This window comes from Aquarana catesbeiana, linkage group LG04 (genome assembly GCF_042186555.1).
Source record: "Aquarana catesbeiana isolate 2022-GZ linkage group LG04, ASM4218655v1, whole genome shotgun sequence".
NCBI classification, from domain to species: domain Eukaryota; kingdom Metazoa; phylum Chordata; class Amphibia; order Anura; family Ranidae; genus Aquarana; species Aquarana catesbeiana.
Window position 1 is genome coordinate 521,775,525 of NC_133327.1, and position 16,444 is coordinate 521,791,968.

The 16,444-nt window shown below is 45.0% G+C and overlaps 1 protein-coding gene across 2 annotated transcripts in view; it reads left to right on the forward strand.

Moving 5' to 3' along the window:
- Positions 1-16,444, forward strand: part of LOC141140520 (sulfotransferase 6B1-like) — a 104,126-nt gene that overhangs the window by 1,050 nt on the left and 86,632 nt on the right. For both annotated transcript variants that reach the window (XM_073627810.1, XM_073627808.1), the window contains exon 2: positions 2,885-2,994. In XM_073627810.1, the coding sequence (XP_073483911.1) occupies positions 2,885-2,994 (110 nt within the window). The remainder of the gene's footprint in view (positions 1-2,884; positions 2,995-16,444) is intronic.

A 16,444-nucleotide genomic window follows, 5' to 3' on the forward strand; every position in this document is an offset into this window, starting at 1 on the left:
TATGGACAGTAAGTGAAGGGAAATCTCCCCAGTGGTACACAGATGGCAAAAAAAGTTATAAACCTTCCTTACTCTATCCAAAAATGGAAAAAAGTTTTGCCTTTAGTTCTACTTTGTTTTGCTTCAGCCTCTGTTAGTCTAGCCACTCATAGCATGTGGAAGGGTTAGAACCCCTGTCAAGTTTTTATTGCTGTTTTTGCTCCCACTGGGGAAATGAAACCCTCACTTCTGTTAATTTAAAGGGTGTTGAAACGTGAAGTGAGGAAAATTGAAGATGAGGCTTTTTTTTAATACAGCTGAGAAGGACTAGAAACTAAGGCTGAGCTCAGGCGTGTTCGCAAGTCCATGTGCCCGTGCCCGCACCCACCAGGAAACTGACACTCAGCAGTGCTAATCACAGGCAGTGAGACATTTCCCAATCTGTGCAGCCATGGACCAGGAAATGTCTCACTGCCTGTAATTAGCGCTGTGGAGTGTCAGCTTCCTGGCAGGCGCGGGCACGTGGACTTGCGAACACGCCTGAGCTCATCCTTGCTAGAAACCTTGCCAGACTTTTATTGCTAAGGAAGGGGAAAAAAGCACCAGACCCATCAGGTTATCTTATTGGTATTGCAATCCTAACCCCTTCCCGCTCATCCTGGCATTGCTTTAAATAGGCGAAAGGGATTGGTGATCATGTGACCATTGTCTATGGAACTTTCCCCCTGACAGAGAGGTGTCTTTGACAACAACTTGGTCTTTTTGCTGAGAGTGCACAGTGAGCGTGCTCTCAGCACATAGGCAGTGACTACCCATTGACACATATGTGCAGTAGAGTTGGGCGAACGGTTCAGGCTGAGCAAAAGTTCGGCTGGAACATGCCTGTTTGCCCATTCAGCAAACACCCAAATTTACAGGGCGTTTGCCCAGTGTTCGCTCCGCTGAATGCCCTGCAATGCACTGCACGCTGCACAGTGCATTCTGAGCCCTAATTGGGCAAAGCTTTGCCCATCCAGGGTGCAGTGAATAGCTGGTTGTTAAGGAGCTGGCTGCAGTGTTCGTAACAACCGATAAATCATCAGCTGGGCTTCTCCGTTGACAGCTGACTATAAAAAAAACACTGCTGGCAATTAAAAAGTGAAAAAAAAATGTGGGGTTTCCCCACTGACAGCTGAATAAAAAAAAGTGCCAGTAAAAAAAAAAACAAAAAAAAATAAACGGCGTGGGGTCCCCCCCAAAATCCATACCAGACCCTTATCTGAGCATGCAGCCCAGCAGGTCAGGAAAGGAGAGGGGATGAGCAAGCGGCTCCCCCCTCCTAAACCATACCAGGCCACATGCCCTCAACATGGGAGGGTGGGTGCTCTGCCCCCCCGTCCCAAAGCACCTTGTCCCCATGTTAATGGTGACAAGGGCCTCTTCCCAACAACCCCGGGCTGTGGTTGTCGGGGTCTGCGGGCGGGGGGCTTATCGGAATCTGGAAGCCTCCTTTAAAAAGAAGGCTCCCAGATCTCAGCCCCCATGTCACCTGGGGGCTCCGCCCCCTTCTGGCATCACATAATGTCAGAAGGGGTGGTGCCACTGGGTAATGTAGCCAGGTGTCCCCGCCCCTTGCCTATATAAGTAATCTGTAAGCGCAGAGCAGGCATACGGCGGGAGGTGAGACCATTTTTATTTTTCAGGTCTGGAGGGCATTGTGATTGAAGATGGATTTACATCGCGGGACACTATTTTTATATTTTTTAATAAAGGACTTGTCAAAAACAGTTTCTTGTGGTTATTTCTTTTTGACACTTTTTTGGTGAATGGGTAGGGGTAGGATGTACCCGATAACCGTTCACATGGGGGGGTGGGATCTGGGAGCCCCCTTGTTAAAGGGGGCTTCCAGCTTCCGACAAGCCCCCCACCCACAGATCCCGACAACCACATCCCAAAGTTGTTAGGAAGGGGCCCTTGTCCCCATCAACATGGGGACAAGGTGCTTTGGGGTGGCCCCAAAGCACCCACCCCCTATCTATGTTGAGGGCATGTGGCCTGGTATGGTTCAGGAGGAGGGGAGCTGCTCGCTCATCCCTTCCTTTTTCCTGACCTGCTGGGCTGCATGCTCGGATAAGGGTCTGGTATTGATTTTGGGGGGATCCCATGCCATAGGGCCTGGTATGGACTGGGGGAGGCACTATATTTAAAGGAATTTTTCATTTTTATTGTTGCACTTCAAGCACTATTAAAATTACTGGTGTTTATAAAACAATTGTTTAAAAAAAATATTGATACATGTCCCCCAGGGCAGTACCCAGACCCCCATACCCCTTTTATGGGCAATTACTTGCATATAAGCCTTCAAAATGGGTACTATTGATTTTTCCTGTTCGGCTCCCATGGACTTCAATGGGATTCGCTGTTTAGGTTAGAACATTTCCCCTGTCACGGAGTTCTGTTGCAAACCGAACAGGGGGGTGTTTGGCCCATCCCTACACATGAGCTTTAATGGTAACGCAGTCTTAGTCTGTAGGGTTCAATATTTAGTTGGCCCACCCTTTGCAGCTATAATAGCTTTAACTCTTCTGGTAAGGCTGTCCACAAGGTTTAGGAGTGTGTCTATGGGAATGTTTGACCATTCTCCCAGAAGTGTATTTGTAAGGTCAGGCACTGATGTTGGACAAGAAGGCTAGGCTTGCAGTCTCTACTCTAAATCATCCCAAAGGTGTTCTATCGGGTTGAGGTCAGGACACTGTGCAGGCCAGTCATGTTCCTCCATCCCAAACTCGCTCATCCATGTCTTTATGGACCTTGCTTTGTGCACTGGTTCAAATTATTTGGTGAAGAGGTCATGGTGTGGGGTTGTTTATGTGATCTCATCTGTTTTTTTTTTTTTTTCATTGTCCTCAATTCTTCTTTTTCTCAGGCTCGAACTGGTCTATAATGCTGTTGCATAGCATGGTACTCGCAGTACACAATAAACAACCTTGTGCCTTGATCCCAATAATAGAATTCAAATCCCCCAATAAATTTGAGGTATGTATCATACAGAGCTGCTCATGCTGTATTAAAACTGTATAAAAGCTGTATAAAAACTTGTATTAAGGATGGTTAGTGACACTTATAATAAGAAAGTATACCTTTGGGTAGCTCTGCCTTGCTCCCACCCAATAGGACCCCACTCCCATAAATTTTGAGGCTACTCATGATACTAGGAGGGTATCTATGCTGCCATGAAGTACACCAGGAAAGGAAAATGACAGTAAAGCATTTGATTTTCCTTTTCCCTGACAGACTCCTTGCCATATGTTTGGAATAAGATATGTATGGGTAGTAAGCATACTCTCTTCCGGAAGTGGAGCTCTTTGAATTCTTTTTTTTTTTTTTTTTTTCGTTTTTAAATTGTTTATTGTAAATCAGTACAAAACATCTTAATTCCATTTTTGCACTCTGAATCAATACAGATTAACAAGTTCTGTAAACTGCTGTTGTAATTTCTCGTAAAGCAACAACTACCCCAGTGGTATGAGGTTAGAGCTCAGATGCTCTTGCCAGAGTGAAGATGGAGGATGAGTATACTTTAACTGTCGGTTGATATAAAACCGGTTAAATGTATCATGAACTTTATTAATCTTATAGAAGAGAAAAGAGTAGAAAGGAAAGAACAGAAGAAAAAGCGAGTGAGGGGGGAGGTTGCCAGTACCAAAATCGTGTATAAACGTTCATACTGCGTTGTTCCCTGGAATGAGGGATATGCCTAAATGCCCAGCCCAGGGTTCCCAGATTGCCTCAAATACTTTTGTGTTATCCAGGATGGTGCTGACCAGTTTTTCTTGGGACATAATCCAAGAGATCTTCCTCTTAGTGGCTAAGAGGAAGACTGTTGGTTTCTTCCATGCCTTAGCGATGGTGATTTTCGCTCCAAATGCATAAATGCTATCAGTCTTTTGGAGTATTTAGGAATCTTGGGGATGTGTGTGTGTTCAGTAATGCTATTTGAGGGTTTTTTGGGATCGCAAGTCCTGAGACTCTTCAGATAAGATTAAATATTTTGTTCCAAAATCCTCTGATTCTTGGACATTGCCACCATATGTGAAGCATGGATCCCTGGGCTTGGCAGACCCTAAAGCAGAGTGGGGAGGTAGAGGGATACATCTTAGCTAATCTCGCCGGTACCAGGTACCATCTGGTTAGTACTTTCAGATTTGCTTCTATCATTGCAATGTTCAAAATACCTTTGTATGCTCTCGTTCCTCTTTTATGCCATTTCTCCAGGCCCAGGTTTCCTGTAATGCCCTGTACACACGGTCGGACATTGATCGGACATTCCGACAATAAAATCCATGGATTTTTTCCGACGGATGTTGGCTCAAACTTGTTTTGCATACACACGGTCACACAAAGTTGTCGGAAAATCCGATGGTTCTGAACGCGGTGACGTAAAACACGTACGTCAGGACTATAAATGGGGCAGTAGCCAATAGCTTTCATCTCTTAATTTATTCTGAGCATGCGTGTACACACGATCGGAATTTCCGACAACGGATTTTGTTGTCGGAAAATTTTATAGCAAGCTCTCAAACTTTGTGTGTCTGAAATTCCGATGGAAAATGTGTGATGGAGGCCACAGTACAAAATATTTTACAGCGCACACATACAAGAATGACATTTCCTGCAGGGCTAGTTAAAAACACCTGAACACCTGAACATATTCAAAAAATAAGGGGGTTTGGTCACACTATATGGTCATATAGTGCTAAGCCCACTTACTGCGACAAAGTACCCCGAATTAGTGGGTCCTACACTAGTAATAGAATGGAAGATCCTCTGTCTCAACCATGGGAGCTGAACTCCTCTATGTGGGAGAACTAAAAGGGATACATCCTAATCACTGGTGGCCACTAAATAGGAGGTAATGAGGAGGGGGAGGGGTGCTCCAGCCCAAAAACCTGGTCAGGGCCTATTACAACATACAAGTACATATTTGGGGGGCACACCATACAATGCATTTAAATTCAAGATGGTGCTGCTGTAAGACCTATAAACAGTACAAAATATTTTACAGCGCACACATACAAGAATGACATTTCCTGCAGGGCTAGTTAAAAACACCTGAACACCTGAACATATTCAAAAAATACGGGGGTTTGGTCACACTATATGGTCATATAGTGCTAAGCCCACTTACTGCGACAAAGTACCCCGAATTAGTGGGTCCTACACTAGTAATAGAATGGAAGATCCTCTGTCTCAACCATGGGAGCTGAACTCCTCTATGTGGGAGAACTAAAAGGGATACATCCTAATCACTGGTGGCCACTAAATAGGAGGTAATGAGGAGGGGGAGGGGTGCTCCAGCCCAAAAACCTGGTCAGGGCCTATTACAACATACAAGTACATATTTGGGGGGCACACCATACAATGCATTTAAATTCAAGATGGTGCTGCTGTAAGACCTATAAACAGTACAAAATATTTTACAGCGCACACATACAAGAATGACATTTCCTGCAGGGCTAGTTAAAAACACCTGAACACCTGAACATATTCAAAAAATACGGGGGTTTGGTCACACTATATGGTCATATAGTGCTAAGCCCACTTACTGCGACAAAGTACCCCGAATTAGTGGGTCCTACACTAGTAATAGAATGGAAGATCCTCTGTCTCAACCATGGGAGCTGAACTCCTCTATGTGGGAGAACTAAAAGGGATACATCCTAATCACTGGTGGCCACTAAATAGGAGGTAATGAGGAGGGGGAGGGGTGCTCCAGCCCAAAAACCTGGTCAGGGCCTATTACAACATACAAGTACATATTTGGGGGGCACACCATACAATGCATTTAAATTCAAGATGGTGCTGCTGTAAGACCTATAAACAGTACAAAATATTTTACAGCGCACACATACAAGAATGACATTTCCTGCAGGGCTAGTTAAAAACACCTGAACACCTGAACATATTCAAAAAATACGGGGGTTTGGTCACACTATATGGTCATATAGTGCTAAGCCCACTTACTGCGACAAAGTACCCCGAATTAGTGGGTCCTACACTAGTAATAGAATGGAAGATCCTCTGTCTCAACCATGGGAGCTGAACTCCTCTATGTGGGAGAACTAAAAGGGATACATCCTAATCACTGGTGGCCACTAAATAGGAGGTAATGAGGAGGGGGAGGGGTGCTCCAGCCCAAAAACCTGGTCAGGGCCTATTACAACATACAAGTACATATTTGGGGGGCACACCATACAATGCATTTAAATTCAAGATGGTGCTGCTGTAAGACCTATAAACAGTACAAAATATTTTACAGCGCACACATACAAGAATGACATTTCCTGCAGGGCTAGTTAAAAACACCTGAACACCTGAACATATTCAAAAAATACGGGGGTTTGGTCACACTATATGGTCATATAGTGCTAAGCCCACTTACTGCGACAAAGTACCCCGAATTAGTGGGTCCTACACTAGTAATAGAATGGAAGATCCTCTGTCTCAACCATGGGAGCTGAACTCCTTACAGCAGCACCATCTTGAATTTAAATGCATTGTATGGTGTGCCCCCCAAATATGTACTTGTATGTTGTAATAGGCCCTGACCAGGTTTTTGGGCTGGAGCACCCCTCCCCCTCCTCATTACCTCCTATTTAGTGGCCACCAGTGATTAGGATGTATCCCTTTTAGTTCTCCCACATAGAGGAGTTCAGCTCCCATGGTTGAGACAGAGGATCTTCCATTCTATTACTAGTGTAGGACCCACTAATTCGGGGTACTTTGTCGCAGTAAGTGGGCTTAGCACTATATGACCATATAGTGTGACCAAACCCCCGTATTTTTTGAATATGTTCAGGTGTTCAGGTGTTTTTAACTAGCCCTGCAGGAAATGTCATTCTTGTATGTGTGCGCTGTAAAATATTTTGTACTGTTTATAGGTCTTACAGCAGCACCATCTTGAATTTAAATGCATTGTATGGTGTGCCCCCCAAATATGTACTTGTATGTTGTAATAGGCCCTGACCAGGTTTTTGGGCTGGAGCACCCCTCCCCCTCCTCATTACCTCCTATTTAGTGGCCACCAGTGATTAGGATGTATCCCTTTTAGTTCTCCCACATAGAGGAGTTCAGCTCCCATGGTTGAGACAGAGGATCTTCCATTCTATTACTAGTGTAGGACCCACTAATTCGGGGTACTTTGTCGCAGTAAGTGGGCTTAGCACTATATGACCATATAGTGTGACCAAACCCCCGTATTTTTTGAATATGTTCAGGTGTTCAGGTGTTTTTAACTAGCCCTGCAGGAAATGTCATTCTTGTATGTGTGCGCTGTAAAATATTTTGTACTGTTTATAGGTCTTACAGCAGCACCATCTTGAATTTAAATGCATTGTATGGTGTGCCCCCCAAATATGTACTTGTATGTTGTAATAGGCCCTGACCAGGTTTTTGGGCTGGAGCACCCCTCCCCCTCCTCATTACCTCCTATTTAGTGGCCACCAGTGATTAGGATGTATCCCTTTTAGTTCTCCCACATAGAGGAGTTCAGCTCCCATGGTTGAGACAGAGGATCTTCCATTCTATTACTAGTGTAGGACCCACTAATTCGGGGTACTTTGTCGCAGTAAGTGGGCTTAGCACTATATGACCATATAGTGTGACCAAACCCCCGTATTTTTTGAATATGTTCAGGTGTTCAGGTGTTTTTAACTAGCCCTGCAGGAAATGTCATTCTTGTATGTGTGCGCTGTAAAATATTTTGTACTGTTTATAGGTCTTACAGCAGCACCATCTTGAATTTAAATGCATTGTATGGTGTGCCCCCCAAATATGTACTTGTATGTTGTAATAGGCCCTGACCAGGTTTTTGGGCTGGAGCACCCCTCCCCCTCCTCATTACCTCCTATTTAGTGGCCACCAGTGATTAGGATGTATCCCTTTTAGTTCTCCCACATAGAGGAGTTCAGCTCCCATGGTTGAGACAGAGGATCTTCCATTCTATTACTAGTGTAGGACCCACTAATTCGGGGTACTTTGTCGCAGTAAGTGGGCTTAGCACTATATGACCATATAGTGTGACCAAACCCCCGTATTTTTTGAATATGTTCAGGTGTTTTTAACTAGCCCTGCAGGAAATGTCATTCTTGTATGTGTGCGCTGTAAAATATTTTGTACTGTTTATAGGTCTTACAGCAGCACCATCTTGAATTTAAATGCATTGTATGGTGTGCCCCCCAAATATGTACTTGTATGTTGTAATAGGCCCTGACCAGGTTTTTGGGCTGGAGCACCCCTCCCCCTCCTCATTACCTCCTATTTAGTGGCCACCAGTGATTAGGATGTATCCCTTTTAGTTCTCCCACATAGAGGAGTTCAGCTCCCATGGTTGAGACAGAGGATCTTCCATTCTATTACTAGTGTAGGACCCACTAATTCGGGGTACTTTGTCGCAGTAAGTGGGCTTAGCACTATATGACCATATAGTGTGACCAAACCCCCGTATTTTTTGAATATGTTCAGGTGTTCAGGTGTTTTTAACTAGCCCTGCAGGAAATGTCATTCTTGTATGTGTGCGCTGTAAAATATTTTGTACTGTTTATAGGTCTTACAGCAGCACCATCTTGAATTTAAATGCATTGTATGGTGTGCCCCCCAAATATGTACTTGTATGATGGAGGCCACACACGGTCGGAATTTCCGACAACAGGGTCCTATCACACATTTTCCGTCAGAAAATCCGACCATGTGTACAGGGCATAAGTCCTTTTCCCAAGCTTCCATATACGGTAATTTGGAGGTGGGTTCTGATAATGATGTGTAGATTATGGATATACCCCCCTTGTGCTCTGATCCCTGGCCACACCAGCGTTCATAGTTTGAGAAATCTGGGGGGGGGGGGGCGGATTTGTTTTCCCAGATAGAGGTTAGGAAGTGGGAAAACTGATAAAATCTGAATTTCTCAGAATCGGGGAGATCCAACTTTTCAGTGCAGTATTTCAACGAGATCGGGCCCGATGGGGTGAAATAGTGTCCAATGCGATACATCCCATTATCCAACCACCATTGGAAGAATTTGATTGCCATACCTGGTTTGAACAGGGGATTTTGAAATATGTGAGCTAACGGGTGAATGTCTGATGTCAGAGCAGATAGATGTTTCCTGTCATCCCATAATTGCATGGAATGGGATAGTAGGAGACATTATTGGGGGTTTAGACTTTCGGGGGCACCATAACAGGTAGTCTAATGTGTATGTGGGGGCCGCCTGTCTCTCTATAGTGATCCAATCTGGTTTCTCATGTCTAGAATAGACCATTGAAAGTTGAGCTAGTCTGGAGGCTTGATAGTATCTAAAGAGCTCCGGGAGACCCAGTCCTCCTCGTGTTTTGGGGCTGTATAGAATACGTCTTGCTAATATGTATCCTTTTTTGCCCCAGATAAATTTGATTATTTTTCCCTGGAATTAATTTAGATGATCTTTTCTAATCGCTATTGGGAGAGATCTAAATAAGTAAAGAAGCCTAGGTAGTGGGGTCATCTTAATGGAATGGATTTTGCCTAGCCATGAAATGTTGTGAAGGGACCATGATTGTAGGTCATTTTCCAGTTTGCGATACATTGGTGGGAAGTTTGCCGGGTAGAGTTGGTCAATCTTAGGGGTAAGGTTTATTCCTAGATAACGGATTGATGTACTGTGCCACTTAAATTTATATGAGGGCTTCAATTGTTCGGCCAGTGAGGGGGGTAGAGATATATTCAGTGCTTGTGATTTGTTCATATTCACTTTTAGACCTGAAATGTTCCCGAAGGATTCCAAAAGTCTATTTATGTTAGGGAGGAAGGTTATTGGAGAGGTGACGAAGAGCAGGATATTGTCTGCAAAAAGAGCGCACTTGTGGACTGATTGTCTGCACCTCACTCCCTTGATATTTTGGTCTGATCTAATTGTGATGGCCAGAGTTTCAATCGCTAGGGCGAAGATAAGTGGAGAAAGAGGGCAGCCTTGCCTAGTGCCTCTGGAGATTTTGATGGGATTGGAGTAATAGCCCTGAAGTTTGACCCTAGCTTCCGGGGTGGAATAAAGGGATTGTAATAGCCCCAGGAAACTTTCCCCCGAACCCCCAAAGCCTTAGGATTGTAAATAGGTATGGCCATGAGAGGGAATCGAAGGCCTTTTGTAAATCTAATGGTAGGAGGAGGCCTTCCTGATAGGGGCCTCCATCCCAGCTGGATTGTAGGATTGAGCTGATGTCTATCGCCCTCCTAATTTGATCAGGGCCCTGTCTTCCTGGGATAAAACGCACTTGATCCTTGTGGATGTATTGGTTAATAAAAGAGCTCAATCTGTTGGCCAGTATTTTGATGAATATTTTCAAATCATTGTTAATTAGGGAGATGGGTCTATAATTTTCTACTTGTGTTCGGTCTTTTTCTGGTTTGGGGATAACTGATATGAAAGCCGTGTTCAGATGTGTGTCAATGCCTTCTCCCTTCGGTTTGGAATTGAAAAATTTAGTTACCCTTTTTCCCCGAAAATAAGACCTAGCGTGATTGTTGGTGATGGCTGCAATATAAGACCTACCCCCCAAATAAGCCCTAGTTAAAGTCCTTGTAGGTCTTATTTTCAGGGTAGGGCTTATTTTCAGGGAAACAGGGTAGGGATTATTTGAGGGGTAGAGCTTATATTGCAGCCATCACCGACAATCACGCTAGGTCTTATTTTTGGGGAAACAAGGTAGGCGTGGGACTAGGGTGGTAGCAAAGGTTTTGTAATAAAGGGTGGAGAACCCGTCTTGTCCCGGAGCTGAGCCACTTTTTAGATTTTTAATCACTTCCAGGGTTTCTTCTGTGGAGAAGGGGGCTTCCATAAAGTCCTTATGTTCTTTGCTAAGTGAGGTGATATTTAGGTCTTCAAGGAAGGCCTCTATAGCGGGTTCGTTAACCGAGTTGCCTTTCTGGTATAATTTAGCATAGAAATCTTGGAATGATTGTAGAACTCAAGTTTCTCTACATCTGCAATTAGTATTGCTACCCCCTTTGTTTTGTCGTTAGCATTTGCTAGATAAAATTGTGGATATTGGGCGTGTAGGAATGGGGGGTATATTATATCAGAAAGTGTGTCTCCTGCATCAACACCACTGCCTTTTTTTGGGAGTGGTATGACTAGAGAATTTTCCTTCTCTTGATTGCCGAGTTAAATCCCTGCACATTATGGGATACTATTCTGAGTGATGGGGGAATTGTGGTGTTAGTAGGCATGACCCTGTGTGAGAAGGGGTGCATCGACATGGACATCACTTACCCTTTTTAGCATGGGTTAGATTGTTCTTGGGTGCAGCTTGGTGAGGAACCTGGGACCTGGAGCTGTCGGGAGGAATGGCGTCATCTGAGGGCTGGCAACCAGAGAGAAGAGGTTAGTGAGAAGGAAGAAAAAGAGAGAAAGAGAAAAAGCAAAGAGGCCTAACAGAGGCTGGCTGCGAAGGGAGGGGAAAAGCTTCCCTCCTTCGTCAATAGGTAACCAATCTAGGCAGCCTTCCAGGAGGACTGCCTTTCCATCACTCGAAGGTAGAAAACCCATATTCGAGAGGTGGATGGAGGCGCATGACTGCTGCCCCAGCCATAGCCAACCTTGGAGCTAAAACAGATAACAATTAAAAATCTTAACAGATCCATAAACCGTAATGATAATGCATAAGCGGAACAAAGCCATCGGGACAATTCGAACTTAGACCTTTGAAACCAGATGGGGAAGGATCAGGTGGGGGAAGGGATTGGAGCGGGGTGGACTTGGGAGTTAGGAGAGGCACTTAGGGTAAGGGAGATAATGCCAAAAGTCACATGACGCCTGGCTATATCGAGATATGCCCTTGAAGGCCCCTTTTTCCCAGGGGGAGTGTTCCATGGTAGCCCTTCATGAGCTTGAGGCATTGGTGGCTGTCCTCAAAGCTGATCGACGAGAGTTCAGTATAAGTTCTCCTGTGTGGATCGATAGAACCCTCTCAGATGAATCACTTGGTATGATAGGATCCATTTGCCCCTAGTCCTTTATATGGTGAGGTTGCAGAGTCGACGATGGGGTGGAAAGTCGCTCTCATCAAAGGGTTTGAATGGGGTATTGCAGGGGTGTCAGGAGGGTCTCCCGGGTCAAGAAGGAGAACCCAGTAGTATTTGCCTTGCAGAGCAGTGCCCTGGAAGGAAAGGAGAAAAAGCTAGTAAGTAATCGATCTTCAGGTAGGCATGGGTTCCTTTACTCGCCTGCTTTTGTTCGTCTTCCACGTGGGAGAGATTGGACTTGTAGGAGTAGGACGTTTGGAGGCTCCTGCTTGAATGTTAGAGGTGTCCATTGCTGATTCTTGTGAAATAAGTTTTAGGGAAAGTAGAACCTGCTCGCCCTCTGGGAGGGTGGTGAAGGAGTATGTTCTGCCTTTGAAGTTAAATTTAAGTGCAAAGGGGAAGGCCCACCAATATTTGATCTCCTTCTGTGACAGGACCTGCAGCAGTGGTTTAAGTGCTCTGCACCTTTGAATAGTCATTGGGGAAATGTCCGAAAAGATCTGGATGTCCTGTCCTTGGAAAGATATACGGGATTTTTGTTGAGAGATTGTCATAATCTCTTCTTTCATACTCTAGTAGTGCGGTTTCACCACTATGTCCCTGGGTGTCCCATCCTTTCTGAGGGGGCCCAGTGACCTATGTGCTCTGTCCAATTCCAATTTGTGTGGAGATATGGCAGGGATGAGGGTCTGAATGAGGTCCTGTATAGCTTTGGGGTCGTCTGTGATAGATTTTCGGGATACCTCTGACCCTGAAATTGTCCCTCCTGGAACGGTTTTCAAGGTCGTCTATCCTGTTAAGTGCCACATCCAGTTGTTCTTGTATTACATGTATGTGGTCAGTATTTTGGTTAGCCCTGGACACCGTGATATCAAGCTTATGCTCTATTGCTTCCATCCTGGAGCCCAAATTTTGAAAGTCAGCTCAAATGTCATTGGTGATCCTGCTGGCCGTGATAGACAGACCCCTTTCCAGTAACTCAGAGAATTTGATGAATAAGTCTCCTGTGTTTTGGGGTATATCTTGGTCTGGGCCTCCTGGGGGGTAATGACTTCCGGATGCACCGGAGTAGCATTCAAAGGAGTCAGCATGTAGTTGTCTATCGATCGCTCTATCAGCGATTCTCTGGATGCAGTCAATGGGGTCACATTAAGGGAGCTGCTAGGATTAGCTTGGGGGATGAAAGCTAAAGTAGCTGGGGCAATGACTTGCCTGTATTCCGTTTGTCCCCCTGTGTGTGTGTCTCGTGTTTGAGATGCGGCCGCCATCTTGGATTGTGTTCCCTCGGCGGAGAATAGCGGTCCCAGATCGCGGCAGACAGAGCTGCCTGGCATAGGATTGCTCCAGGGGTGTTCCCCGAACGATTCCCACTGTTCACGAGCGTCCTGCTGGCGGTGCTAGATTGGCTGGTTAGGTTGGGCAGAGCGGAGCCCCCGGCTTACGCGGCCATGTTGGAAGTCCCGCGCATGCGCCTCCCCAGCTCTTTGAATTCTTGGTTGAGGAGTCTTTTTATCTTTTCAGTTCTTTCTGGACTTCGCAGGAGCAAACCTCTTTGGAGTTAATTAGACACCGACCCTTGAACTGCAGTCTTCTTTCACTCTGCAGACATTTACTCTTAGGCAGGAGGCTAGACTAAATACAACACAGGTTTTTGCTATCAAATGAAGCTTGCCCTTGGAGAGGACAGTTTCAGCTCTCATAATGCAAACACGATCTCTCACTTGTCAGAATTATTCTTTAGGGTAGAATTAATATTCTCCTTTCCAACTTCCCTTGCATTGGTAGAGAGGCAAGGGTTAAGGCAGGTTCATAGGCTGCAATTGAAGACAGATATACCTGATATTCCTAAGGACAAGATCAACACATAACATTAACGCTAGAAGATGGCACCCACCACCCCCCAAGGACTCACTCAATCACCATGATTTAGTATACCCCTGAAGGACACAGCATCCCCCAATGGCAACTCTGTGCATCTGGCCTATCTCATGAAGGCCATGTCAAATAAAAAGGTTGACATGACTCCTTATGCTTGAAAACCTCTTCCTCATAAGTGCCTAATCTGACATCCTGCAGTGCAGATAGAAGGATCCTGGTTGGAATTTGAACTGAGAAACCCAGTGCTGCAAGGTAGAAGTGCTGACCATGAAGGTACTTTTCTGCTCTGTGCTTCTGTTCAATTTCGCACCACTCTTCTAGAATGAGCTTCTAGCTTGGACATCATAGGAGACTGCATGAGATCCAACCGCTAATGTTTCCAAAAGGTAAGAAAAACTCCAAAAATGATGGGTCCTATGAGGAGGACAAAAAAGGAACATGGCCTCTAGCCTCAATTTATGGGAGTGGGGTCCTATGTGGTGGGAGTGAGGGCAGAGCTACCCAAATGGAGTCTGTCAGGAAATGTCACTTATAACAGCCAAAATGTTGCCAAAATGTGTAAATCAACAACAGGCTTTCATCAAAAACAGTATACCCTCTATGTAGTCAATATTTTAGTGGTTTTGCTGTAAATGTTTGACAGTGATGAAAATTGCACCGTGTTAGTACAGGGAACATGCAATCTTTATATAAATCTGATCATAAAAGTAAGTCAAACCAGGGTTTAGGAAAGTAAAGGCCACATAAAAAGTTTTCAAGTAACTTTTATTTAAAAAGAATCCACACTGAAAACATATTTAAAGGGACACTCTAATGCCCCGTACACATGATCAGAAATTCCGCCAGCAAAAGTCGGATGTGAGCTTTTGCTCAGAAATCTTGACCGTGTGTATGCTCCCTCAGACTTTTGCTGGCAGAATTCCAGCCAGCAAAAGAGTGAGAGCAAGTTCTCTATTTTTCGGTCAGAAAAAGTTACTATCCAAAAATGCGTTAGTCTGTATGCAATTTGGACGTGCAAAAAATCACGTATGCTCGGAAACAATTCGACGCATGCTGGGAAGCATTGAACTTAATTTTCTCGGCTCGTCGTAGTGTTGTACTTCACTGCGTTCTTGACGGTCGAAAGTTCAGAGAACTTTTGTGTGACCGTGTGTATGCAAGGCAAGCTTGAGCGGAATTCTGTCGGAAAAACCATCCAAGTTTTTTCTGACGGAATTTCTGATCGTGTGTGTGGGGCATAATGGTTTGGCTTACTTAGATAAGTATAGGATTATAAAAAAATTATACCCACCTAGGTGGATGCAACATCAGGCTGTCCCATGCCGCTTCTAAGACTGAGACCTGAGCGATCAAAGACTGCTGATCGATCAGTTTTCAGTCTTTAGCAGACATGTGCAGAATGGAAAAGCCAACCGCTTCCATAACAGCAGATGACTCAGGGTTTCCCGCCGACAGCTACTATGTATCCCATACTCATTCATACTCATTCATATAGGATAAGGCTAGGATCTGGGCCCCCCTTGTTAAAGGAGGCTTCCAGATTCCGATAAGTCACCCTCCGCACCCCACAACCACAGGGCCAGGATTGTGGGGAAGAGGCCCTTGTCCCCATCAACAGCCCCCCCTGCCCCACTGTGGGCTCTGAGGAAGAAGGTATCCCTTTGAAACACGTCAGCCAGCAGTGGCCCTTAAAATCTTCACCATCTGGAGTCTGTTGTCGTGAGACTGATTGCCATCATCTTAGGGTTTTTATATTGCGGTTTTCTTGCACATGTTTGTGAGTAGTTTTTAATTTACTCTTTTAATAAAATTTATCCAAGGATAATGCACAAGGTTGGTGAGCCCTCTTTTTTTCCATTTCTCTTTTGACTGCTAGGATACCCCTATCCTTGAGGGCAGCAAGGCCTGAGGCGTTGTCCACTACAAACTCTAGTCCACCTGGTTAACTCACTTGTGTTCCAGAGTATTTGTTTTCTGCTACGTATGGGTTTACCCTTACTCCTCTCCTATCCTATAGGACCCCACTCTCATAAATTTTAGCTCAGAGGCTGTGTTGGAAATTTTTTGTTCCTAGCTCTGTTCCTGCGCTCAAGTGATAGTATCCACGGCCAAGGAATGGTGGTACACTTTGTTGGTTTGTTGGTTCCAGCAACTCTGGCTATCAGCGGGGTGGAAGAGGGCATGAGGCAGCAGTGTTGATAAAGACTTAATGCCTGGCCATTGGCGGGAAAGATGCGGTTTGTCTCTATTACCTTGCGGGTGGCCACAGTATGCCCAGAATGAATGTTGCAGTCTCTACTGTTCCAGATCAGAATTGCGTAAATGCTGTCCTCTGTGATTTACATTCGCCTCTGTGGCTGCAACCGTTTGTGTGTTTTTTTCTTTTATTCACTAGCTCTAGTGATTGCGGCCTCTTGTGGAGGATTGAGTGCATCTGCTCAAGCCTCCTTGAGGCTTGGTTCACGCATGCACAGTTCTGCGGGCAGCCACACAGGTACACGGGCATCCCCTGGCACCGCCGAGAGGCTCAGCGCATGTGCATTATGGGCTG